Consider the following 24,909-nt stretch of genomic DNA (forward strand, 5'->3'; position numbering starts at 1 on the left):
TGGAACACTTAAATTTCCAGCTTTGTAATCCTCTGCAAATGAATAATCCACGGTAAATTACACCGACTTGCCTGCTTTGTACAGCATGGCTGGAAGGGCACACATGTCTGAGCCAAATTTCTTCTCTTCTGGCCACAGCAGCAACTGCTACACCTAAATCAAGGGTTTCTGTTCTGGATCTCACTTGAGGACCACTGTCACATCTTGATTCCACATTCTCTTCAGCTGCAAGTACTGTGCCTCCGCAACATCACCCGCTGAGGCATGTCACATATGAAAAGTTTGGCGTGACAACATTTAGTCTTGGCAAATATTGACTCCAACATCACAGACCTTGTCCAGCAATGTTCCATCAAGTTGCACCTCACTGTGGTTTTCTAACTGCCCCAATGCTGCAGAGCCATGGGAGCATAACAAGTAGCTTTTTTAAATGATCTCATGTTGCTTTTAGCTGTTAGTTTTTTTTGTTTTATTATTGTAATTTCAGCGTTTTGGGTCATTTTCAAGCAGCTACAAAATGAAATACAACATATTGAGAACAGTGTAGTATGGGATTAACAGTATGCACAACAGTTATCATTTTGTTGACATTTGTTTACTTACAAGATTTTTGACATACAGGTTGACTGACATGGGGCACAGTTTACAGTGAAATATTCATGCACATCAAAGAGCAACCAGTTAATGATACCAGTCAGTTATCAATTAGATAACCATTTTATGTAATGTAATTTTGAGTGGACTGTGTATATCATGACAGGGTGACACATCTTAAGAAATGTATGCTTATAATACATTAGAGTAAATGTCAAAAACAACTGAGAAAATTTTTATTTCTGAGGTCTGTTTGTTTATTGAGTGTATATTGTGGTGGTTCTTTAAACGTGCTAATGCTCTGATAATAGAAATCATTGATGTTATAAAAAAGAACCTACTCAAACATAATTAAATTGGAATAGCCAAAACTGATGAAATTATTCAGTTGTTACAATTGATATTGTCTTTCAAGTATTTTAAATTGCAAATTGAGATGTATTCACAACAGGGTGGTGTTGCCATGGGCAGTTTATTGCTAGCACACTAGCAGATATTTATGTAAATGATGTAGAGAACCATTTCTGTGAAAAATGTATTAACACGACTAAGAAGATTTTATATAATGATCTGTAGGAAGGTGATAATCTTGTTCTTTTAATGGTACAACTACTGAAATCAAAAGTATGCTTTCAGAATTTAACAGTGTCCATCCAAATATTGGCTTTACTGTGGAACTAGACAAGCAATTTTTTAGATTCATCAGTGATACAAAATGACAATGGCACCAATACATTTGGAATATTTTGGAAATCAACGTGCACTGAAAGTATAAACTGTATATAACTGTTCATGCCATGCAGAAATACATAAGGAAGTCTGATTTTACTACATGACAACAGAATAATTAAGCTCCCTTTAGAACAGAGTGAAATTATCAAAGATTTGTGGTTATCACCTATGGGTGGTCAGTAATAACTTGCACTAAGTATCTTATATACATTTATTAAGCACTGAGACATAGGACAAAAGCAGTTCAAAGAGGTCGAGTCAAATATAGAGTGCTCTGTGCCAGAGATGCCACAGCGCCACAGAGCCGACCCTCCCCCCTTCCCCCCCTGTAGTGTGGAGCATGGCGGAGGGAAGCTTGATCACTCAAATTCGTAACCATCGTGCCAGCGCAGCGGTCATTGACAGCAGCCGGCACGAGAAGTAGGTACGTTGGAAACTGTGCTGCAAGGGTCCTGTGTGGTCAACTGCTGTGTAGGAGGAGATATGTCAGTCAAAGGCAGGTTGGTGGTGTCGGGAAGCAGACTGACAGTGACGGGAGCCAAGTCAGAAGCGTTGGAAGGCAGGTCGGAGAGTGACCACACCAGTTTCAGGCTATTAACAGACACAGGCTGTGGTCATCCATGTAGTTGAATAATGAACGTGTTTGCTCCCTGACGTAACACGCAGTGAGGTCCCAAATAAGGTGGCTGCAAGGCTGCTTGCATGGAGTTGTCACACAGCATCACAAATTCACATGATGCAAGGTCCTTGTGGACGAACACAGGCAGAGTGGAGTGAGGGCGTGGCAAGAGGAGTGTAGAGGCATGCAACATGTGCACGTACCCATTCAACCAGAGCCGGAAGATCCATAGTATCAGCCGACGGTGAACCCTCCACGAACTCTGTTGGAAGAAGGAGGGGTTCGCCGTAGAGAATCTCAGAGAGCGATGCGTTCAAGTCGTCTTTATGGGCCGAGCGAATGCCCAGCAGGACCCAAGGGAGGGCCTCAGACCATCAGCCGTCATAACACATAAGCATGGCCTTGAGAGTGCAATGCCACCATTCGACCAGGCCGTTCGTCTGTGGGTGGTAAGCCGTGATGTGGAATTTAGCAACACTGGAGAGTTCACACAGTCATGTAGAGAGCTTGGGCCCAAACTGTCGTCCCTGTGCCACAGTTCCGCCCACTTTATTTCTTCATTTGTTGTCCTCGGTGTCAATGTACTGCGTTACTACACTGGCTGAAAAATGTGGTTTGTAATTTGGACACTGACTACGGTAAATAATGTAGCCGACTGATGCACAGTTACGTTTCACTGTCTTTTACTGTCACTTTTCACAACCCCCCATATACACATTTAATACATGGCCATTGCACTATTGTTATACTTACCAGAAGCCTCCTTAATATTTAGCACGTGGACCTCCACATACTGCTACAATAGTTTACAATTGAACATCTATGAGCAGTGAAAGCATAACCAAATAATTCACTGTTCTTTCGGAATAATCAGGTACATATGGAACAGACACCGTCGTTTGTTTTACACACAGCCTAATAGTTTAACACTTGTTCCACAGTTAAGTTGACGCATTGTTGTTGTTTTAACCAACACAGGTTTCTCGTCTGAAACTCAGCCATGGACTGACTGTCTCGTGACCAAAAATCGGGCCCTATTATATATCATCACAATAATAGGTACTGAAACTACACATTGTTCAAAGTGTAATTTACAGAAATTACAATTAAAACTTAACTCATTCAATTAACTGAATACATAGAAAAATTCCTTCCTTTTAACAGTTTTGTCTATTACAAGGTTTAGGCCGAATTATTTGTTTAAATGATGAAATTGACATATATCATTACGCAAACAATACTTTTGACAAAACGGTTAACTACTTTGGAATTAATTAAGGGCTGGCTTTGTTCACATGTTTTTTAATAGAGCCAAATAAATACTTTAAAATTACTAGCATTTCGTCTTCCAAATGTTTACAGTTATTGCAGAATTTATATTTGTTTAAATGTCAACAATAGAATTTAAGTTACAAAACAATTACTGATTTCACCCTATAATGAAAGATACTAACTAGCAATAGTCAAAATAAATTATAAAATCAATTACATACATAAAACTAAGCACAAAATTTGATCTGGTATTATATTCTTTAAAACTGAGGGCCAACCTTTCTCTATTATGAAAATGCAGATTATACTCACGTATGTTAATCGTAGTCCAGTAAATGAAAAAATGAATTTAAGGAGGCAAATGGCAAAACAAGAGGGGAATTAAAATATCTCAGTTTTCTTAGTCACACCTGGTCAGTCGTGAGAGACGGGACAGCCGAACTAGCAACCCATGCCGAGATGAAAGAACGAGCAATGGTCTCAAACATGATGTCAACAAGAGGGTCCACCTTGACCCAGTGGGTTATGCGGTCGATGATCGATAAGATGTATCTGTACTCCTCAGAAAGGGGGAGGGGACCAACGACGTCGATGTGGACGTGCCGAAGGTGCCCTCTTGGAACATCAAACTTGCCTAATGGAGGTTGAGTGTTCCTGCCGACCTTGCTACGCTGCCATGGTACGCATACGTGGATCCAAGTGCAGCAGTCATGCTTCACGCCGGGCCAGACAAAGCGCTCAGTAACAAGTCTCATCATCGTTTGCGTTACAGGGTGAGCCAACCCGTGCAAAGCAGTAAAGACACTGTGACAAAGGGCAGTAGGGACCAGGTGGCGGGGAGTGCCCATAGAGATGTCGCAAAGGACTGGCGTCATCAACCCATGTAGGATATGAGGTTGGACAGAGAGCGATGACTCGTTGTCTGAAATTAATCACTGTATATCGTCATCTTCGGCTTGAAGTCAGGCGAGCTCTTCCAGATTCAGTGTTGCGGTTAGTACGCAGATTTGGGATAGGTAGTCTGCCACAACATTCTCTGCGCCGTGGATATAGCATGTGCTGACAGATGTAGTCCATATGGTGGAAATGCCTTGGCAGAAAGTCTTTAGCTGGGTTATGAATAGCATCCACGAGAGGCTTGTGATCTGAGTAGATCGTGAAAGGTCGCCCCTCTATGTCACTACAGAAGTGTTTAATCACCTCGTACACAGTGAGGAGCTCACGATCGAAAGCCAACCACTTACACTGGCTCTTAGTCAGTTTCTCTGAAAAAATAAATGCATTGAGCATAGGTTTGCCCCGTCCAACTTCTGTTTCCCAGTGGTGTTTTTGCCAGAGTGGGTGTCAGTGAGGGCCATTTGGATGGAGGCAACTTGAGGAACATGGTGGCTGTAAAAGTTTGTCATACCCAGAAAATGACAGAGCTGAGCATAATCACAGGAAGACGAAGAATGAGTATGGTTTCGACACAAGAATTCGTCAGACGGAGGCCGTCGGCAGAGACACTATGGCCTGGGAAGGTAACTGATATGGAACAGAGTTGAGATTTATCATGGTTGATCACCATGCCATTGGCAGTGAGAACCAAATGGACTGCATCGAGGTGAACTTGATGCTCCTCAGCAGTGGAGGAAAAGATCAGTATATCATCTAAGTAAGCATAAGCAAGTGGCAGAGGTAGCAAAATGGAATCAATGACCTGCCGCCATGTCTGCCTAGCATTTTTCAGTCCGTAAGGCATGTAACTGTATTCAAATAGGCCGAAGGAAGTGCCATTACTGATGGCCGATACTCGCAAAGGGAGGTCGGCAAGAGGGGTCAGGAATGTCGGTTCACTGACCTTGCTGAATCAGGGCGGCGTAGGCGGTGCATTGACTGAAGTTGGCGAGGGAAGACAGGGTACAGGATCAGAGCATGGAGATGCGTCTTGTAGATTTGTCTGCGGTGGTGAGAAAATGACAGCAGGCGGAAGAATGCTAGACACAGGAACAGATTGGGGAGAAAGGTGCAGCAGAGGCGTGTGTTGGGTCACCCCGTAGTGGTTCTTCAGATAGGCGACATATCATATGTCATGTGTGTGACAATTCAGCAGAAGCACAGGCAATGCGGGTGCATAATGCATCATTCTGGATGTGGAGTTCGTCAATTTGTGAGCTGTGTAACAAGGCGCTCGAGGAGGGATGCACATATGGAAAGCATAGCCATGGAGGCAGAGAGCGAAGTTGTGCTGAACTCATTTGAGCGCAGAACAGTAGAGCTGGATGCATGGCGGAGCACGGTGGCCTGCAGGTCTGGTGAAAGTTTGTAATGGTGTAGAAAATCCAACCCGATCAAGGTTCATCCACATCAGAAATGTTGAATGTCTAGGGAAAGGTGTGGACCAATCATAGGCGAAGCGACATCTTGATGGAGCCATGGACCGCAATAGGAGAATGATTGGCAGCAATCAAGGTGAGGTTAGCAGGTGAAAGTGTGTCACTGGCATACTTGGCCAGGATAACGCTAACATTGGCACCAGTGTCAATGAGAAAGTGGGTGCCTGATGACATATCTGTGGCATTGAGGCATCACGTCGCTGAAGCGAGTGGCGCAGTGTCAGACGGTAGGTGCCATGAAGGAACATGGTGTGACGTGGCGCCTAAACGTGCCTGACAGAATCATTTGGGTAGGCGCAAAGAACGTGGCAGTTGCGGGCAGTGGCCCTGTAAGTAGTGTGGAACCAGCACAGCGGGTAGGTCGGTTGTCGGGACGGTGCCGTGCTGTGTGGAAGGAGACAGTAGCTGACTGCAACGGGGCCGGTAGCCAATCAGATTGCTGCTCAGGCAAGGTCACCAGCTGTTGGGAGCCCACTGGCAGTACCACGGGTAGGCTGCTAGGTGGAGGCTCCTGACTAGCAGCCGAGGCGAGCACGCCGGCCTCTGCTGCCTGGGTGCGGAACCGAAGGTGCAGGCATACCAACTAAGGTTGATTGAGACGTTGTTCGTGACAGGCAGTGACTGTGACAAATGATAGTGTAAGCCTGATCTGCCATGCATAATCAAACCTCTAGTGGGTCAGTGACGTGAGACAGCAGATGAAGTTGCAGATCTGAAGGCATCTTGACCATCCACAACGTTCCAAGCGCGGTGCCAGGCAATGCTTGATTGTTGGTTAATGCAGGTAGGCGCCACCAAAGCTGTGAAGGGGTGCAGTCATCTAGATGCTCGTCGTGAATAATGTGGCAGATAGCCTCCTCTGGACGGTGAGAAAGGCACTTGTCAAGCAGTGCTCTTGCTGTCGAATATTTAGGCCAGGCAGGAGCCCGTTAAGGTTAGCCGGCCACCGGCTTAAATAATTGTTCACTTTTAACCACATGTGCATTAGGTACACGTGACCACTCGTGGTCACAAGCACAATTAATAGGGTGTGTGGCACTAGCACAGAAAGACACTGGTAGATCCATTGTGGCAAGAACAGTGTGGCCTGGCACATGAAGTTCGTTAATGACAAAAACAAGTACAAAATAACTTGCGATCACACAATGATGATGTTGGGGTCACCACTGTGGTTATCACATGTGGGTGGTCAGTAATAACACACTAAGTATTGTTTATACATTTATTAATCACTGAGACAGAAAGAACAAACATGGCTCAACAGAAGTTGTTCACTGAGAGACAAAGAGCAAAAGCTGATCAAAGAGGTCAGAGTCAAAGATAGGGCACTCTGCACTAGAGACACCAGAGAGTTATATACCGTACTTATATGTACTAAAACACATAACATGTGGTGACAATATGGTAGAGAAAATATCTCGTACAAAATTGCAGAACAAAAACGAATATGTTGATAAAGAAATAATATCAACATGAGAAGGATAACCAGAAAAACGAGATATGTTGCTTTACCTTATTATGGTGCCACATCAGATAAAAAAGCCAATAATATTTGGGTTCCACATTAACTACAAAGTCGGGATAATAATGACACACAAAAAAGGAAAAATAAGACATTTACACTGTCAGTAATTTATAAAATCAAATATGATGAATGTGGAAGTTTCTCTGTACAGAAAATTGGTAGATATTTCTACACCGGATTTGGAGAGAGCACTAAAAAGCATAGGTTACAAGCTGTGTTTCAAGAGATGAGTTTATGAGGCCATACACTGCTGTTTCACCCATAGAGAAAACTCTGTGGAAGCCAAAATCAGCTGTTATTAAAATATTATTCTCAGGTAGGTAGTTTATGACTCTGCAGAAGCTAAACCAAACTGTTATGAAAATATTATTGTCACAGTGGTAGTATTCTGTTGTAATGTCTTCACAAAAATTTTTGGGAAGAAGGGAGATGGTTCAGTCGCTTACCTAAAATTTTGTAAATGGATGTTACTGAGTTAGTAACCTACTTCAGTCCTTCTGGGAAACATGCTCTGAGTCATCAACTAGCTACAATAGTGACTCAAGGTGGGTGTTACCAAGCCAGCACAAGATTTTAAGACTTTGGTTGAAGCACTGTCATAGCCAGGAAAGTTACAGCTTTTTAATGACCTAATGATTTTTGTGACCTCTCTCACATAATATTTGACAAAGTGATGAGTGATGGAAGAGTGCCTAGCTAAGTGATGTTGTTGTTGTTGTGGTCTTCAGTCCTGAGACTGGTTTGATGCAGCTCTCCATGCTACTCTATTCTGTGTAAGCTCATTCATCTCCCAGTACTTACTGCACCCTACATCCTTCTGAATCTGTTTAGTGTATTCATCTCTTGGTAGCCCTCTATGATTTTTACCCTCCACACTGCCCTCCAGTGCTAAATTTGTGATCCCTTGATGCCTCAGAACATGTGCTATCAACCGGTCCCTTTTTCTTGTCAAGTTGTGCCACAAACTCCTCTTCTCCCCAATCCTATTCAATACCTCCTCATTAGTTATGTGATCTACCCATCTAATCTTCAGCATTCTTCTGTAGCACCACATTTCAAAAGCTTCTATTCTCTTCTTGTCCAAACTATTTATCGTCCATGTTTCACTTCCATACATGGCTACACTCCATACAAATACTTTCAGAAACGACTTCCTGACACTTAAATCTATACTCAATATTAACAGATTTCTCTTCTTCAGAAACACTTTCCTTGCCATTGCCAGTCTACATTTTATATCCTCTCTACTTCGACCATCATCAGTTATTTTGCTCCCCAAATAGCAAAACTCCTTTACTATTTTAAGTGTCTCATTTCCTAATCTAATTCCCTCAGCATCACCCGACTTATTTGGCCACATTCCATTATCCTCGTTTTGCTTTTGTTGATGTTTATCTTATATCCTCCTTTCAAGACACTTCCATTCCGTTCAACTGCTCTTCCAAGTCCTTTGCTGTCTCTGACAGAATTACAATGCCATCGGCGAACCTCAAAGTTTTTATTTCTTCTCCATGGATTTTAATACCTACTCCAAATTTTTCTTTCGTTTCCTTTACTGCTTGCTCAATATGCAGATTGAATAACATCAGGAAGAGGCTACAACCCTGTCTCACTCCCTTCCCAACCCCTGCTTCCCTTTCATTCCCCTCGACTCTTATAACTGCCATCTGGTTTCTGTACAAATTGTAAATAGCCTTTTGCTCCCTGTGTTTTACTCCTGCCACCTTCAAATTTGAAAGAGAGTATTCCAGTCAACATTGTCAAAAGCTTTCTCTAAGTCTACAAATGCTAGAAACGTAGGTTTGCCTTTCCTTAATCTATTTTCTAAGATAAGTCATAGGGTCAGTATTGCCTCACGTGTTCCAACATTTCTACGGAATCCAAACTGATCTACCCCGAGGTCAGCTTCGACCAGTTTTTCCATTCGTCTGTAAAAAATTCATGTTAGTATTTTGCAGCTGTGACTTATTAAACTGATAGTTCAGTAACTTACACATCTGTCAACACCTGCTTTCCTTGGGATTGGAATTATTATATTCTTCTTGAAGTCTGAGGGTATTTCACCTGTCTCATACATCTTGCTCACCAGATGATAGAGTTTTGTCAGGACTGGCTCTCCCAAGGCCGTCAGTAGTTCCAATGGAATGTTGTCTACTCCCGGGGCCTTGTTTCGACTCAGGTCTTTCAGTGCTCTGTCTAACTCTTCACGCAATATCGTATCTCACATTTCATCTTCATCTACATTCTCTTCCATTTCCATAATATTGTCCTCAAGTACATTGCCCTTGTATAGACCCTCTATATACTCCTTCCACCTTTCTGCTTTCCCTTCTTTGCTAAGAACTGGGTTTCCATCTGAGCTCTTGATATTCATACAAGTGGCTCTCTTTTCCCCAAAGGTCTCTCTAATTTTCCTGTAGGCAGTATCAGTCTTGCCCCTAGTGAGATAAGCCTCTACATCCTTACATTTGTCCTCTAGCCATCCCTGCTTAGCCATTTTGCACTTCCTGTCGATCTCATTTTTGAGATGTTTGTATTCCTTTTTGCCTGCTTCATTTACTGCGTTTTTATGTTTCCTCCTTTCATCAATTAAATTCAATATTTCTTCTGTTACCCAAGGATTTCTACTAGCCCTCGTCTTTTTACCTACTTGATCGTCTGCTGCCTTCACTACTTCATCCCTCAGAGCTACCCATTCTTCTTCTACTGTATTTCTTTCCCCCATTCCTGTCAATTGTTCCCTTATGCTCTCCCTGTAACTCTGTACAACCTCTGGGTTAGTCAATTTATCCAGGTTCCATCTCCTTAAATTCCCACCTTTTTGCAATTTCTTCAGAATCTACAGTTCATAACCAATAGATTGTGGTCAGAGTCCACATCTGCCCCTGGAAATGTCTTACAACTTTAAACTTGGTTCCTAAATCTCTGCCTTACCATTATACAATCTATCTGATAACCTTCTAGTATCTCCAGGATTCTTCCATGTATACAACTTTCTTTTATGATTCTTGAACCAAGTGTTAGTTATGATTAAGTTATGCTCTGTCCAAAATTCTACCAGATGGCGTCCTCTTTCATTTCTCTCCTCCAATCCATATTCACCCACTATGTTTCCCTCTCTCCCTTTTCTACTCTCGAATTCCAGTCACCTATGACTATTAAATCTTCGTCTCCCTTCACTACCTGAATAATTTCTTTTATCTCATCATACATTTTACCAATTTCTTCATCATCTGCAGAGCTAGTTGGCATATAAACTTGTACTACTGTGGTAAGCATGGGCTTCATATCTATCTTGGCCACAATAATGCGTTCACTATGCTGAGGCACGCAAGCCTCCCCACCAACGACAAGGTCCATGGTTCATGGGGGGGCTAAGTAATGTATTGGCTCAGATATGAGCCTTACTTTTTACCAAAAAAGTCAACTGTGAAAAATTAGACTGGAACTTATCTGCATGACCTACAAATACCGATATATTTTTGGATCATATAAACATCAACTGTAGTACTCCTTCCATAGTTCACCAACATTGTTGCTAATATTTGACAATTCTTCATTGTGTATGAGTTACAGTAACAATGTTACCATCTTTGATTGTTAAACATTTATGGGGGTACTGACTGTTACTGTGCTCCCAGTGCCATTATTTTATGTGACAGGAATGGAACAGCTTTTCTCCAATGAAAGAGTAAAATTTTGCCTCCACCAATTGTTGGTAACTTTGAATGAAAACTATAAATAAATTGTGATGCAAATTTCGAACTCACAGCTAGTCATATGTGAAAAGTACAACTAGTCTCTCTTCCCCCCTTCTTCTCTCTCTCTCTCTCTCTCTCTCTCTCTCTCTCTCTCTCTCTCTCTCTCTCTCTCTCTCTCCATTCCTTTAGTTGGTTCCAACTCTCTGTGACCCTATCGACCAAAGCACACCAATTTCTTCTGTCCTGCACTTTCTCCTGCAACATTTCCAGGTTGCAATACATTACTTCTGTGATGCCATTGATCCATCTCATACTCTGATGTCCTTTTCTTCTAGTGCCTTTGATCTTTCCCAGCATTAGTGTTTTTTCTTGTGAAACATGTCTTTTCATGATATGTTCAAAGTAGATCAGCTTTTGTCTTAGTATCAGACCTTCCAGGGAGCACTCTGGTTTTATTTGCTCTAATATTGACATATTTCTTCCCTTTGCAGTCCTTTGGACTCTAAGAAGTTTCCTTCAACACCAAAAGTCAAAGAAGTCTATTCTTCACCATTCCACATTTCTTCTAACAACCACCAAACATCTCCTGATTTCGTGGTTGCAGTCACCATCAACAGAAATTTATAAGTAATATACATGTTGGCAAAAAGCATTGTTTGCACAACACTATTGCATGGCATTGGACTGCTTTGGAGAATAAGTTACAAACTGCTTTTCATCAAACAAAACCTACAGAGGACCACAAGCTGAGGAATACCCTGACCATGAAGTTATGATCCTTTGCTTTGTATGAGATAAAATGGAAGATGGGGTAATGTCTCTGGGTGAATAAACCAGTTAAAGCACTTCAAAATTATTATAGTTTAAGAATAAAATTGTCCTCTTTAACTGACGAAGTACTTCACCACTGAAGAGCTTGACTGAAACTTTCATTGATAAACTTAGAACCTTCTGCTCATTGAGAAAATTAGCACCTTCTGCAGGCAGCAGCAGTCTTACCCTCCACACCAGATAGGAAACGCTGACAAGACATCTGTCTTTTGAGATATGTAGACTAATATGACAGTGGGCTGTGAAGGAGAAAGAACTATCTCATCAAGAACAACTGGAAATGAAAAAAATAAATAATTACTATCATGTTTGCAGTTACAACATAGGGAGGAAAGCTGCACCCCCCCCCCTTCCCCCCTCACTGTCGTCCCAATGTTATTCTGCACAAGGAAAATTTGCTGAAAGTGTTTATGAGTGGCAAGGAAATGATGGATGACAATTGAATTAATGATGGACAAGCTGATTGGAATCATAGACCTGGTGCAGTGCTCAGTAAGAGTCCTATGTTAGTGGTGGATGCCCTTAAAGACCACCTCACATCTGAGGTGAAGGATAAAGTTCTTGGGCTGAAGACAGATCTGATTTTTGTATCTGCAGCTATGACTTCAAAACTGCAGGTGCCTGATGTTATAAGACTTGCAACCCTCACTTTAGAATCATCATCATCAGCTTTCTGGTATATTAGCAGGTTCTTGTCAGCCACATTTCCTGTGATCTATTGCTTCCTTCTTAATGTTGCTGTATGTGGTACTGTCCATCACATTATACAGGGTCTGAAATCCCTTCCTTCCTAGCCTCCTATTCCCTTCCACATACCACTCTAAGACTGTATTCATAAGCCCCTTCTTTCTTGATATATATCCTTTAGACAAAATCTGGATTCATAGTGTTGTGAAAACATTTTTAGGGAAAGTAAAAGTTCTCATCCACTGTGTGTCATTGATAGACTTCTTCCCATTGTTCATCCTGTAAATTGTCTCTGAACAGTGTGACTGAGCCAAGTAAGTTATCAATCACTGTCGCACAATGTTCTTGGATTCTTGGTGGGAATGTCACTCTGGGGATCAAACTGAAGGTGGACATCAAAACTGTGTGAAATGAAACCAATGTTGAAATCTCCACATATAATGACTTTTTTCTTATTTCTACTATATCTTTTTAGTATCTTGTCCAATTGTTTAATGTTTGCAAATATGTTAGTGAAGTACAGAATTCAAAGATCTGCTAAATACAGACCTTATTTAAGTCTATGGCCTGATCCTGTATTTCATATTTTCTGTATAGACCCACTCCTTCTTTCCTTATATTACTACCAAAGTAATGTGATACTAACTTGTGCCCATCTATGTCAATGTTTCACAAACTGTGTTCCGCGGAATTTATGAGTTATGATTTAAAACTGAAGTAATGACTGAATGAAAAAGTTTTTTTTTCATTTTTTAAAATTTTGTGAACCTTCAAAATGAAGGAGGTGCTTCATCGGAATACGAGGATTCTCAAAGTGCTCTGTCAGAGGAAAAGTTTGGATACCCCTGATCTAGTTCCTTCTCTTCAACTTGTCTGACTTCCAAATAATGTTGTGTTATGTCTATAACATCTGTAGAAAAAGCTTGAGATCTTTCTTATTAAACAAGCTCCATGTGCTTTAATGGGAAATTCTATATTTATTATGATTGTACTATACAAGCTTCCTGTTTTGATTTCTTGCTGATTTTTGCAACTGTGTCTGTAGTTATTCCAGAGTTCTGTGTTTCAGAAACATTTACCATAAAAAAGGCCAAGTGAAGATACTGAAACTCACAGTGATTGGACAAATGGTGCTTTGGCTACACTGAACGCTTTTTGAAATTAGTTGTACAAGTATCCTCTTATCAGAAACGTCCTGATCTGGAACAAGTGTAATGCAATTGTGTTCAAGGCACATCAGTAACAACAGTTGTGATTTCCCCTATCTGTTGAGCAAGTTTTGAAGAAGTTCTGCATTTATACATTTAACAGAATGTTTCAGCCAGAGCCAGTCTTATTACTCAAAGAGCACTACAATCTTCAAGCCTGAACACAATGTCCATTGATCTGACTGGTATCAATGACTCATCCACAAATCAATGGGCAATGTGGCACAGTGGAATAGGGTTTAAATCCCCATGCATTCAATTATGTTTTCCTAAATAATGTGGGTTAATACAGAAAGGGTTCTCTAGACAAAGCCATGGGTCCATTAAAAACTTGTTTCCACTGTGTTCCATCGCTAAAAACCTCAATATCAACAGAATTCGTACTTTTCTTTTCTTGCTTCTTTTCGAAACCAAATGCACTAACATTATCTAACTGATGTTAAATGTTCTGGCAAAAGTAGGTACTCACCTAAAGAAAGATTTCTTTTTTAAGTTTCAACTTATCTAAAGAGTAGACAGTTTCACTGTTGTGAAATTAAACTAGATTATTAAAAAAAAAAAAAAAAAAAAAAAAAAAAAAAAACTTCTCTAGCTTAAAAAATGAGTAGACTGCGGAGGATGTGGTGCAGGATTGTATGTTGGGGTGAGTTAGAAGCTGCTCAGAAGCTATATAATCCCATTAGTCACAATAGATGGTAGTACAACTCAGACCCACTTCAGGTGCTCCAGGAATGTGAGCCTCGACCCATGGACTCTGGCAGTGAAGCATTGTAATTGGACTCAGGCTGCTGCTGCTACACTTGGTGCATGGTGCGACCTTGCATAGTCAGTGGTCCCAGTGGTGGCTGAGCGATGTTAGAGCAGACCCAGCTGCCTATCATCGTCTGCTGAGTGTGGAATGCTGAGTCCTTCCCAGCCGTGACAAGTGACAGGCACTGATATCCAGTGAGCAAACCCTGGACTGGCAGCAGGTTGGCAGTGAGCAATGTTAACAAGAGCCCCCATGACTTGTTGGGTAGGAAGGCCTCAGTTCAACTCTCTCACAAAGCGGCAGTTGGGCCCCTTCGGCAGGCAGTCCTGTCAGGATGATGGCTAAGCAACGATGACCTCATGGTGGAGGCTGATACTATGACAGTTGATGACTCACTGACTGGCTACTTTGAGATATGCCCAGCTTGGCTGGACAGCTAGTATTATTCACACCAGACTGGGTTTGTTGTGGTATTGTTGCTGCAGAAGTCACGTACCAGAGACCTCCCTGATTACATTAACCATCCAGGCATGATGTTGCCTGGCAAGCATCATTACACAACACTGAGTTAGTGTATTGCCTAAGGTGACCTGCTTACAGCATAGAGTCCATTTTCTGAGGCCCATGTTGTTATACTCGTTCCCCCTTCGAAAAATTTGATCCACTGAATTCTCAATGTTGCGGCATCTTGAAATAATTAATTCTTTACAGTCCATTGATGACACATTTGGTTAGCCTTTGTCTCACAACATGTAAAGAAGCAGCTAAAGCAGATACCCTGAAGCATTTGGAATCTTCCCACAGTATATATGGTTCCATCCACAGGCTGTCTCTGAAAACTTGTGCTAGTCTTGATAACAAATACCAGAGATGTGCTATCACACTTATAGTACACATGGTTTAAGTTCCTTTTCATGGTATGCTCGCTGCTTTCAACAGTACTCCCCAATCTGTATAAATGAGTAGTCCATATCTCATTTTCATTCTGTGTCGGCAGCTGTGTCAAACCATCCTGTAGCATGTGGGAGAACAACAGTTCAAATCAGCATCTGATTATCATAGTTTAGGTTTTCTGCATTTTCCCTAAACCATTTCAGGCAAATGCCAGAATGGTTCCTTTGATAGATCTTGGCTGATTTCCTTGCCCAGCTTTGAAGCTATCTGAGCTTGCGCTCTATCTCCAATGATCTCAATGACACTGGGACATTAATATTCCTTCAAACCAACTTGCAGGACCAGGATTGTGGGAATCTGTGAGACATTGTATATCAGTATTCCCACTAACATTATGAACATTCACACCAACCCTTTTCCAAGCATTATCTTCTTTAAAAGGTACAATTAATCTTCTTTGACCTAGTTATCCCAGCCTTCATGTGACACACTGTCCTGACCACCTGTTATGCCTTACCATCACATCATGGAAAGATAATCAGAGAAGTTCAGATAGAAGAGCTTTAAATGAACTATATACAGAGGGAAACCATGATAAGAGTCACTACCATTGCATCTCCATTGATGATTGAACTAGCACTTAACCCTAACCGTCACCTCTCATTCCCGAGAGACCCATCTAGCTTATCAGGTTCCATGAGCTCTGCGATACTTCTGACATATTCACTGAACAATAGTGGTTTTATTAGCTACAACCTGTGTGCCTTAACACAACTCTATAATACTCCACAATTCTCTTATCATTACCATACACTGGTTTGGACAGTTATCTTGCATAAATTTTCTGCTGTCATGCTCAGTGAACTTAGAGGGACCAGGTGTGATATGACATTATGGCCAGTGCTCCATCTCACATCCATTGTATCTCAGCTCCCTGCTATACTGTTTTGAGACAACATCACATGATATATAGATGAAAACCCCCAAACTATAAGATACTGCTGTGACACTGATCTATTTTTGCTTCATCAGTGCTGTACCATGATTTGGAACTACTTTACTAGGAAATAGAACAAGTAGGAGGAGAGTGGTGTAACAACAGGAAGGAAGAGAAAAGCTCCACACACAGCTCAAGCACTCTGTGTTTGGCAAACAACATATCTTCTAGTGTAGGCATTTGGAGAAGTTTTAAAATTATAATTCACATATTAACACTGCATTCACCAGCTAAGCCATCAGTTGCTTACTATCTACATTGTGTTGATCAACTAAGCCTTCAGTTGCCTATGTTCTACATTGGTCTATATTTCCCTGGTACCTTTCACATCTCAACCAAACATGCTACCTACATTGCCTACTGTAATGCTCTCTGTGATAGCATATCCAGCATACTACATTGTGCGATTCAGTGTTCTAGGCCTCATGACATGCTAGGTTACCTTGTGTCCACACAACTGGTTTCATTGGTTCAGCCCCTGGACCACTTCCAGGCACCACAACTGAATCTATACCTGACATAACAGAAAAGAAAGGGCATTAGGAACAGGAGAAACAGAGGAACAACAGATAAAAGGGCTTAATAAATGGTTATAGAATGCATATACTTCTATTTGTGTTGCCCTTTGCTGCTGAAAATGTCAAGCTACCATTGCAGTCTCCATCACCACTTCTGACACTGCTTGCAGAGGGTGTGTGTATGCTCTGGTGGAGTATGGTGGATCCAGGCACTGGAAGCCACTCAGGAGCTGTATAATACCTTTATTACACCCATTAGTTCATAGTACAGGTCAGGTTCATATCAGACAGTAGTGAAGGCAAGCTTTGACCCACGGAGCCTGGCAGCAAATTGTTGCCGTAGAACTCCAGCTGCCGCTGTGCTTAATGTGGTCCAAATGTGGCGCAATCGTGCATAGTCAGTGATTCTGGCAATTGCCGAGAAATGTCAGGGCTGATATGGCAGGTTGACACTGTCTGTGTCTGTGTCTGCTGAGTGCAAGACACTGAGCCACACCTGGCTGTGGCAAATGACAAGTGTAGATGTCCAGGGAATCCTGGACTGGCAGCTGACTGATGGTGACGGGCACTGGCAAGTGCCCCAGTAGCTCAGTAGCAGGGAAGGCCTGAGTGTGATGTTCAGCTCATCAGGAAGCTGATAGACAGGTGGGCCTGTCACATTTACAGCAGTGGCAGTGACCTCACAGCTAAGGCCAACAGTATTACTGTAGATGACTCAGTGATTCACTGCTTCAACATATGCCCAGCCATGCCGGATGGCCAGTATTTATTCATGCCAAAATGGGTTTGTTATGGTTCTTTGGCTGCAAAACTCACATATGCCACATACCAGAGTAACCTCAGTTATTGTAATAATCTGGACACTGATTGGCAATCAGTCGTCATTGCCCATTGATCATTGTGGTGCAACACTGGGTCAGCAAGTTGCTATAAGTGGTCCATTTTACAGCATCAAACACAACTGTCTAGGCTCATGTCAGTACATATCCATTAAGACTACACAAAGCACAATTATCAAACTGCCCCTAAATGAAAGTACAAATACCAAAGAATTATTTATTTTTGAATTAGCTGTATTTAAAGCTTTTATAAGATGGTAGGCATCCTTTTTGTCCATTGTATAAGTGCTTTGTGTTTTAGTACCAATATATAGATACAAACGTAGCTACCAATATATAGATACAAACGTAGCTAAATTCCTCAAAATTTGCAACTTGTTTTTTGCATTTCTCACACAAAGTTTCATGTAACTCGCTTAAATATTGCAGTATTCTTGATTTCATTGGTTCCTAAAACTCACTAATTTATTTGAAATGAATTTGGTAAATTATTATTAAGTTAATTTCCTGCAAAGTAAGTCACTATAAAATTGTTCAACAAGTTCGTCTCCTCAATTCCAGTGCTCAGCCACATGTGGAGGAGGGACAAAGACGAGATCTGTTGAGTGCAAGCAGACAATGGCACAAAATAATATCATACCTCGGCATACTACAAAATGCACGGGCCCCAAACCGCCTGAGAAAAAGGCATGTAATAAGAAACCATGTTCAGTAGAGAGTATTCAGCCACAGATACATCTTGAAAACAAGACATATGTCCAGGAAAATGCCAATGAAAAGAAAGTGAATCTTAAAATTGGTGGCCAAGCCATAGTATTTGCAGGAAGTCAGGTGAAGATCAGATGTCCTGTGAGGAAGTTTAACAGGTAAGATAATAAAGTTCACCTAGAAGTATTATATTATTACAGACAACCTCCATCCTATAGTAACCTAATGTTTACTTTGTTTGCTAGTGTCAGATACTGTATGATATTGATTTAATATTAGTTCAGAGTGTTAAGAATCAGCTGCTGGAAACAAATGTGGCAAGGATGTGAGAATTCCAAAGATATTATCTAGTAGAAATCAAAATGAAAGATTCAGAATTTGAAAAACAGTTTAATTTTTTTATATTTTTCAATGGCTCAAAGTTGAAACAACAAAAAATGCCAATAGGGTGTCACAGAGATAATACAGATTGTAAGTAATAAAGAGGAAAAAGGAGGGCCTTCAAAGGAAATGGAGAATAAAAGAATGGAAAAACTTATTAAGATCAAGTGGACAGTAAATGTGTCTTGGGAATACTGTAGTGTTTTGAAAAGGGGGAGGTGTTACAGATGACTTGAGTGGTGAAGCAAGTATCTCTTGCTTTCATTTTTCTTAACTTGTTTTGTTTAGGATGTTGTGTGTTGATTGTGAAGACAAATATGTGTATGGGCATTATTTGTAGATATGGCTTGGTGGTGGTTGTACAACTATCAAAATAATAGGTAAAATTTACTGATAGTTGATAGTTAATATCTCACATGTTTAATATCACTTATGGTTTTCTATTTATTATGCATTATATAAACAGATAATTGGTAGATCTGCAGTTTGTGATGGTTGGAGTATGCCTTAGAAATATTTTAAGGTGGGGTTACTCAGATGAGTAGGAACCAAGGTTTATTGCAGTATAGTTAAGGAAGGCTTGAGACCTTAAAAGTAGGTTCCAGAGGACCAGTGAGTGGTAAAAGCTCATAAGGAATGGGAGATTGTTTTGTTTGAAACAGTCATGCCCACAACATTGTTGTTAATTAATTGAAGCTGTCCAGATGGAGGCTGTGTAATAAGTTGAAAATTTTAGTGCTTTTTTTTTTTTTTAGTAAAGCATCATTTGGCATGATTACTCAAGAGAACAAGAAGTTCCAAAAAAAAATTGAAATTTGCTAGTATATTCATATAGAAAATAAGCATCAGAGCATCTCCAGCTCCCTTCCATTCCGAGGTTGTAAAGGACAGAACATTTAATACAAACATGGTAGTGCATGTCAAAAATTAAGAAACTGCTGTTTCACTTATACTTTAATGAAGGTCAATGCAAGTATAACTGTTAATTTGAGTGTCTGCCTCCATAGTTCATTGATATGTATTTCACCAGTATTGCAGAAGACCTGGGGTCAGTTCTCAGTATTACCAGTGATGTTCCTTGGTGGGAGGACTGGAACAGAGAGCACTTAGCCTCGTGAGGTCAAATGAGGAGCTACTTGAATGCAAAGTAGGGCCTCTGAAATCTGCAAAGTTGACAACAGCTGAGAGAACAATGTGATAACTCTGTGCCCCTTTATACCACATCCAAATAGTATACAAACAAATCATTTTCTGGAACTGGTATAAATACACATCTAGTGACATTTCACACAAACATAAATGTGACACATTTATCAAATGCAGTCTTTAGGAGAGAAATACATTACTCAAAAGAAAACAATTATGAATCATTCCTGCATCTATTAAGGGTTTAATTTGCAATGCAGAGTGTCTGCAAGGGTGTTGGATGGGCCCTTCCACTGCCATTAGCTACCCTTACATGTATACATGCAGTGGCTTACATCACACAGACCACTAATAACTTCAACTCTAGGTCACTGTTCTCAATTGCTTGATAGTTCATTCATTCTCACTGTCTACACACAGTCTGATATCACAGCTTTGTCCATCTGTTACTACACTGCCATAACACATTGTCAGTTTCCAAACACCCTTCTTGTTTTAAGGCCCTTAGACCAGTTTAAATAAAGCTGTTAAACTGTTTTCAGTCCTCCTGATTTAATATTTTAGTTTACTATGCTTAGTACTATAGTGTTCCATGCTGTACCATTGGATTGTGTTCACAATACACTTACAGTTCTTCACACACTTCCATCACACACTGCTATTGTGTTTGTACAAATCTATTTATAAAACTGTTCTGTGTTGAAGTTATAATGTAGTACCAACACACATTAGTCTATTGGTACACTCCTTAGCTTCTAATAATGCCCCCCCATCACTTTGAGAAACAGATTACACCTTTTAGTCTTTAATTGTATTCAACAATAATTTCTTAAAAAAAGATGCTGTGACTTATTGTGTCTATCTACCAGTGCTTTCTCGTTTGGTAAGTCACTGCATCTTTTTTTTATATATGTTTTTCCCATGTGGAATGTTTCTTTCTATTATATTCACAACAATAATTTCTATTATATTATTATGATCTTATACCTCTATACTCTAAGTTATGCCCTTTAGAGGGCTCATTTCAGCCTGTTTAATGAATACACATCCATATGCTACAAATATGATGCCTGATAATCAGTCACAGAAGTTTCCATAACTATAAGCCATTAAACTGCATAGGTAATGTGGAAGCATGGTGTATCAGTAGCGACGTGGAGCCCATGTTAAATATGGGGCTAAGATAAGGAATCCTTTGTGAGAGCAGAAAATTTGATAGGACCAATATATGTAGCTTGTAAATATTTCAGTCTGAGGTACCTTGAGATAATCATTAAATTAAATACAACAGAACATGATGTTGCAGTACAATTTATGCATCCTTTAGGATCTTTGCCACCATTACATTGGCCCAAATGAGGATATTTGCCCAGTTTGTGTTCTTCATGTGCTAGCTGCTGTTGAATATCCTTAAACATCAACTAGAAGAGCTTACCAATTTTCAGAGGAGTGCTTGTCAACCAGCATGCAATGAAACTAATGTCAGTGACAGGGTCAGTGTCTTTTAGTAGTTTGCATTTATGTTTTTAATAAAGTTTGGTAATGCAAAACCTTGTTTAAAAGACAAGTGTTTTGGCTGTTATTTATTTTTTACCCATTGTTTTCAATCAAATTTAGTAGTAGGCTGGAGAAATGGAGTGTGCATATTGTACTGAAAACATTGTCGACAATAGTCAACCATCTACAGGCTGTTGCCTTGGGGTGTAGCAGTGATGTGGTGATGGGTGCATCATGTAAGGCTCCTCAAATGTCACTTGTTTGTCTCTTTTCTCTGCTGGTGGAGTACCTTCCAGTGCAGGGGGCCACAATCATGACATGGTGCGTGACAGGTAGTTACAAGTGCACATCGCTTGAGGCAGCGTGTCAAAGGGAGGACTGATCATGTGGCTTCACCCATCCACCCTACAAGGGGACATGTAACTGTTTCTCCAAACAGGGTCTGAGAAAGTGCATGAGTTGGGGTTTGCTAATTATTGGGAGCTCTAGTGTTACATGTGTTATGGAGCTCCTTAGGGAAGTAGTGTCCAGGGCTGGAAATAAGTCCAACGCACACTTAGTTTGTCTGCCAAGAGGTCTCAGTAGATATGTGGAGGAGGCTCTGCATGTGGCTATTGAGAGTGCAGGACACAGTCACCTGCAAGTTGTGACTCGTGTCAGCCACTCTTTCTAGTTTGGAGACAATCCTTGGCAGCTGGCAGAAGTGATGAAAACTGCTGGCCTTGCTTGTGGCATGCAATGGGAGAAACCAGTTAGCAATGTTGTACCCAGAAGTGATTGGTGTCTTTTGGTTTTGAGGTGAGTGCAAGGTGTCAATCAGAGGTTCTGTTGATTCTTCGATGGTCTTGGCTGAAGATTTCTGGAGTTCATTATGAGGTGGATAATTGTAGGATTCCCTCGATAGGTCAGGGGTGCACTACAAAGAGGATGCAGATACTTGGGTAGCAGGGTGCACATGACGAATGCTTGCCAGTTGATATGCAGATAGCTTAAGTAATAGGATCCAGTACATTGTCTTGGATGACGATTGTTCATCAGGAGTGTCCCAGGGAAGTGTGGTAGACTGGCTCTTGCTCTCTAAATAGATAAGCGATCTGATGGATACAGTGAGCAGCACTGTGCAACTTTTTGCTGATGTCACTGTAGTGTATAGGAAACTGTTATTGCTAAGTGACTGTAGGAGGCTATACAATGATTTAGAACTTCTGTTTGGTGTGATGAATTTCAGCTTGCTATAAATTTAAAAAATGCAAATTAATGCAGATGAGTTTGAAAAACAATCCAATAATGTTCGACTACAGTATTAGTACATTACGCTGTAGGAAGTACTACAACCAGCCATAAGTTTTTTTTTAAATTAATTTATTATACCATTACTAGCCATTACTAGTTTCAGGCGTGTGACTGTATAACAAAATACTTTCAAGAAAATTTCTGGATGGTAGCCTCATTTCCTACAGTGTAATTTGCGAAAACAGCTTCTGTGTTCTCCACCCAAAATGGATAAAATAATTCAGTATTAGTGATGTGCTGCCTGATACAGTCACGTCAAGTAAATATGTAGGTGTAACTGTATAAATATATGAATGTACACAAACAGACAACACCCATACATTTTAAAATGTCCACGGATGGCTAAATAAACAAAAATAAAATAAAATTTTAAAAAATGTTGCAAAGTGACATGAACTGGAACGAGTATGAACAGCAAACGTAAAGCAGTTCATGATCAGAGTCCTTTACTATTTGTTTACTTATGTTGCAGCTCTCTAACTGTTTAAAGCATTTCATTGACCAAATACTCATTATTTCCAGGACTAAAATACAGTGGGAAAAGAACAGCACACAGATAACAACCTCTAGGAAATATAAGGTTACTAAACAAGGAGCACTGAAAATACATGACATAATGTTCACTGACAGTGGAAAGTACACCTGTATTGGTGAGTACTTTATCATTGTATAAATGAAGTTATTTGATAAGTCTATTCTGCAGAAATAGAAATCAAACAGCATAATGTTTCCTTTTTATATGGTGCTTCTAAAAAAGTTGATGTGATAATAACTTTTTTTCAGGATGTATGTAGAAAGTTCATTAACATGTCAGGGCATTAAAAATAAAATTGCTAGTAACAGAAATACTTTATACAAATCAAAGTACTGGTTGTAACGATTCAAAATTTTTTATACAACAGTCAAAATATGACAGGTGTTTTCCATTTCAAATCACCTCTGACTGTATATTTTGCATATGGACACCCCCTGAGCATCATCAGCTACAATTAAAATCAATATGTGAAAGACATAGTTGATATCAGGACTTGTTGCTTAATTTAGGTGTGTTTGTGCAGCAACACTCAGCATGAAATAACATACAAACAAGAAGTGTGTCAAGAAAACAACTTGACTGATTAACTAATGTTGTAATCATGATAGTAACGATGAAATCTGCAAAATCAAACAATGGAAAAACCAAGATGGAATAATGATAGGCACTACAAAAGACTATGACATCCAATTTTGTGCATATTTAGAAACATGTGAGTGCACATCTATACATAAAGGAAGGAAGGTTAAACAGCTCATTGATGACAAGGTCATTAGATATGGAGCACTTGCCCATATTTGGAAAGGATATTGGAATACCTTTTTCAAAGGAACCATTCAGTATTTGACTTAGGGAATAATGGAAAACCTAAATGTGATAGACTGGACAGGGATTTGAATTGCTGTCCTCCGGAATACATTTTCCTTCCTTTTTCACTGGGTCACCTTGCTCACTCACAGGCATACAGTAATTGCTCTTCTCAATCATTATGAACAGAAAGCACATGAAAAACAGGTTGCTGTGTCACATTCTTTATATATAGGTATGTAAATAAGGCAAAGAATACAATACAGTTAAAACTGTAAACCAAAGAAAGGTGATACTCTAATGGAAACTTATGTATCATATTCTGTGTTTTAGTCAAAAATTGTGAATCATATTCTGCATTTTAGTCAAAAATTGTGCATCATGTTCTGCATTTGAGCTGTGTAGCTAAAATCAAGTATGTGATGTTGCCAAAGGCTTGAAATGAAGAAACATAACTCAACTCCAAGTATCTCCTACACAATGTGTTGTGAAAGTACAACTCCTGAGGAAGCTATAAGCTATGCAACAATTGTGCTGTAGCTGTTATTAGATTTCATCATGTTACTAAGGTTGAAGGTTGATGCTGTTCTAATGTGGTTACTTTTGGTGATGGTGTGGCATACACAACTTTATTGCAACCTCTGTGTGATCTATTTCATTGCATCTGAAAATTGTATCCTACAAAAGAGATGCCAAACAAGACATTTGTGACATTACTTTGTAAACTTCACCATGAAATTATGCTCTGTTGACAACAAATGTGCAAGCACTGGCAAGAAATTGTGGGTCTAATGCACTGCTTTTCATTATATTTTAATGTGCTACTGAGCAGACAATTCTCCTTAATAACACAGATAGCCCATCCAGTTTTTGAGGGGATCTTGGTGCAAATTTATCATTTCTGAATTACGCCAAATTATTGGATACTAGTTTATTTGTGGATGAAAGTGCTAATTGACTGTATGTGAACTTACATGAGGTTACTATGCAACCACTGAA

At 40.2% G+C, this 24,909-nt stretch overlaps 1 protein-coding gene across 1 annotated transcript in view; it reads left to right on the forward strand.

The window, feature by feature from the left end:
* LOC126484512 (protein madd-4-like) overlaps positions 1 to 24,909 on the forward strand; it is a 320,139-nt gene that overhangs the window by 178,703 nt on the left and 116,527 nt on the right. Inside the window, exons 12-13 of the mRNA XM_050108049.1 lie at positions 18,105 to 18,409; positions 23,091 to 23,218. Of these exons, the coding sequence (XP_049964006.1) occupies positions 18,105 to 18,409; positions 23,091 to 23,218 (433 nt within the window). The remainder of the gene's footprint in view (positions 1 to 18,104; positions 18,410 to 23,090; positions 23,219 to 24,909) is intronic.

This window comes from Schistocerca serialis, chromosome 6 (assembly GCF_023864345.2).
Source record: "Schistocerca serialis cubense isolate TAMUIC-IGC-003099 chromosome 6, iqSchSeri2.2, whole genome shotgun sequence".
NCBI classification, from domain to species: Eukaryota; Metazoa; Arthropoda; class Insecta; order Orthoptera; family Acrididae; genus Schistocerca; species Schistocerca serialis.